At 39.8% G+C, this 2,937-nt stretch overlaps 2 protein-coding genes across 2 annotated transcripts in view; both read right to left on the bottom strand.

The window, feature by feature from the left end:
• Positions 1-680, bottom strand: part of LOC103360428 (uncharacterized) — a 10,211-nt gene extending 9,531 nt beyond the window's left edge. The window contains exons 1-2 of the mRNA XM_008286173.1: positions 539-680; positions 172-240 (exon numbers count right to left, since the gene is read on the bottom strand). The gene's annotated coding sequence lies outside the window, so the exon portion shown is untranslated. The remainder of the gene's footprint in view (positions 1-171; positions 241-538) is intronic.
• An 865-nt stretch (positions 681-1,545) lies between these two features.
• The window catches only part of ddx1 (DEAD (Asp-Glu-Ala-Asp) box helicase 1), an 11,561-nt gene continuing 10,169 nt past the window's right edge, over positions 1,546-2,937 (bottom strand). Inside the window, exons 23-24 of the mRNA XM_008286183.1 lie at positions 2,141-2,261; positions 1,546-2,039 (exon numbers count right to left, since the gene is read on the bottom strand). Coding sequence (XP_008284405.1) covers positions 1,909-2,039; positions 2,141-2,261 — 252 coding nt within the window. The 3' untranslated portion in view covers positions 1,546-1,908. The remainder of the gene's footprint in view (positions 2,040-2,140; positions 2,262-2,937) is intronic.

The following is a 2,937-nucleotide window of genomic DNA, read 5'->3' as shown; positions in this document are numbered from 1 at the left end:
ATAGTTATCTGGATGTAGCACCATGCTAGTAACACCATAATTAGCTGGTTTTTGTGATGCTAGCCACCACTGCTAGCCAGCTAACTTCTTCCATAAAGCTGTTGTTGTTGTTGTACGTTAAACAGAGAACCAATAAAAGCAACAAAGACTAATAAGTTCTTCATGTATCACCTGAAGTCCTGGTGTTGGTCTTCTGTTGACAGCATCAGCGTGATCCTGCCATCCTCCTCCTCAGTGAGTCTGAGACACAAAACCAGCAGTCAGTAGTTTCATTAGCACAACATTAAAACAACATTAGCTGCTGCTACCAGCTAGCTAACCAGAGCCTCGTCCCGGAGCCACAACACACACATTTAACTCCATAAAACCAGGTCCTGGTCCCGTCCAGCACCGCAGCAGCACAGAGCTGAGCTACTTTCTCCCTGAACATGGAAAGCTGCGAGTTAACAGTAAATAAAGGCCCAAAACAAACAGGATCGATCGGTTTGAGTTGAGCTAGGATCGATCAGAACATGAAGAAACGCAGCAGCGGACTCACCTCCTGGACCCGGAACCTTCCTCTCACTCCCGGACTCCAAACGCTGCGTCCACACGCTGCTTTTTACGCGTTTTCATGCAAAAGTCAATGATTTTAAGTCGCTAGTTTGAATCAGAAATGACTCTCGGCTGCGGCCGGAACTGACGACACAAGACAACAGCGGGATTTCAAATTAAAAGTCTCAAACCGGATGGTCAGTGATGAAAAAAAAAAAAATCAGTTTTCATCAACAATTTGAGCTCAAAGCTGTTATATGACCTCAGAAACGAATAAATACTTTTCTTAAACATGCGCCTGCTATTTATTTAGAATTTATTTAAACACAAAACAAGTAGGTAAAAATTAAACGCACAAAAACGTTTTCACCGATAGATTTGTGCAGGAAAAACAGCCTATAAATTGATGTGTACAACATGTATTAAAACCTGATATAAATGCATTGATAACTTATGTAAATTTGTGTAGAAAAATGCATAAAAAAAAAAAATGTGAACAAAAATAAAAACTGATGTCAAAGTTATGCACAAAAATGTAAAACATGATTTGACTAATTTCTACACTAAAGACATTTATTACTGATGTAAATTTGAATGAAAAAAAGGCTTTTATAAGCTACATAAATTTGTGAATAAAAGTATATTGATAGCTGATATAATTTCTAAGCAGAAACGCATTTATAACAGATACAAATATTCGTAAAAATAATTTTAAAAAACTAATTTGTACACAACAGGGCACTTATATCATGAGTAAATTTGTCTACAAAAGCATTTAAAACTAGTACATTTGAACAAAAAGCAGTAATAACTGATACAACATTTTACAAATAGACATGAAAAACCCTAAACTGTATTAAAAAGCATTTATAGCTGATGTAAATATGTGAAAAAAATGTATTAACTGATATAAACTTGTGCCCAAAAGTTGAATTTGTACTAAAAAAGGCCCAAACATAGATTTGCCTTTTCCCTCCAGATGAAACACCAGAAACTGAGTCCAGACTGAGCAACACTGAGTCCAACAGTTTATTTCAGAAAAGAAAACATCGAGTCACTTCAATTCATTGACTTTTTCCTCCACGTGTGAACTTAAATATTGACTTCATCAACGAGAACATTTCCAGTAACGTTCTCAGTTCTGTTTTAACTTTAAAGAGGAACTAAAGACGATCTTCAACCTCAACAGGCTCAACATCTGGAGGAGAAACGACTCAACCAAACAACAAGGATCTGGTTGGAGGAGGTCGACGTACTCGATGACACCTTTTTACATCTTTCAATATTTAATTCATGTAAATTAGGAGTTTTGTTGATATATTTTCGCCTGAATGCAAACAGAAGCTTCACATTGCGTCTTCCACTGTGTAGTGTTTAGAAGGCTCTGAACAGCTGGTTGGGCAGGTATCCCAGGTGAAGGAACGACGTCTGGGCTTCTCTCTCCAGGTTCGCCAGCTCCTGGACCGTCGGGGCCAAAACGTCCACGTGGCCCTTGTAGTTCCCACCTGCACAAAGACGACAGGCGTGTCGGTCCAGATCAGCGTGAAAGAAGAGAACACACTGACGCAGGTGTGATTTAAACGGTGATTGGTGTCGTCACGGTTACCTCCTAAAGCTCTGCGCTGTCCGTACGTCACCTTCCCGTCGAACTCGTCGACGGGGATTTTGAGGTCGGGTTCACACTGTGTGATGGTGCACTTCAGATGCTCCTCGATGTCTGAGAGCAGCTGAAATGAGACGAAAGCAGAATCAGGAGTGAGGAGGGACTTTAAGCACCAGAAGAAGGTCTGTGGGGTCCAGGTGGGTCCTTTAACGAGGAGAAACATCAGCAGCTTTCCAGGATTAATCCAGTATTTTGGGAGGCTTTCTGTAAACACTCCTCCGTTTTCACAACTTTGAACAGGTCCAGCTTTTACTGGATCCAAACGAACTCACGCCAACGAAAAAAAAAAACAGCAGCAGAGACACAAAACAACCCAAAACAAGCACTAAGAGACACACAAGAGATTAAAAAAAAGACCAGAAAAAGATGCAAATCAACAGAAACAAATACAAAGAAACACAAAATTAACACGAGCAGACAAAGAAACAAAGATAGAATCATCTCTTAGACACACAAAAGGATAAACACAAGCAAAACAGCTGCAAAAACACTCGAACCACAAATAGACGACACTGAAAATAACCAGAAAGACGTTAGAACTGAATAAAAGAGACGCAAAAAGATGCAAAATCAACACTAACGGAGAGAAAAGAAGTTCCAAGAGATGCAAAACGGCAACGAAAACACACAAACAGAGCACAAAGAGAATCAAACCAACCGCAGAGAGTCAGAACCGAACGCAAGGAGACTTAAAATGAACATAAACAAATAAAATCACCTCCGAGACACACAAAAGGACG

Source organism: Stegastes partitus, unplaced genomic scaffold (assembly GCF_000690725.1).
Source record: "Stegastes partitus isolate 25-593 unplaced genomic scaffold, Stegastes_partitus-1.0.2 Scaffold439, whole genome shotgun sequence".
Classification (NCBI taxonomy): domain Eukaryota; kingdom Metazoa; phylum Chordata; class Actinopteri; family Pomacentridae; genus Stegastes; species Stegastes partitus.
Note: the sequence above shows the minus strand (reverse complement) of the source record. Positions and strands in the feature narration are given on the sequence as shown.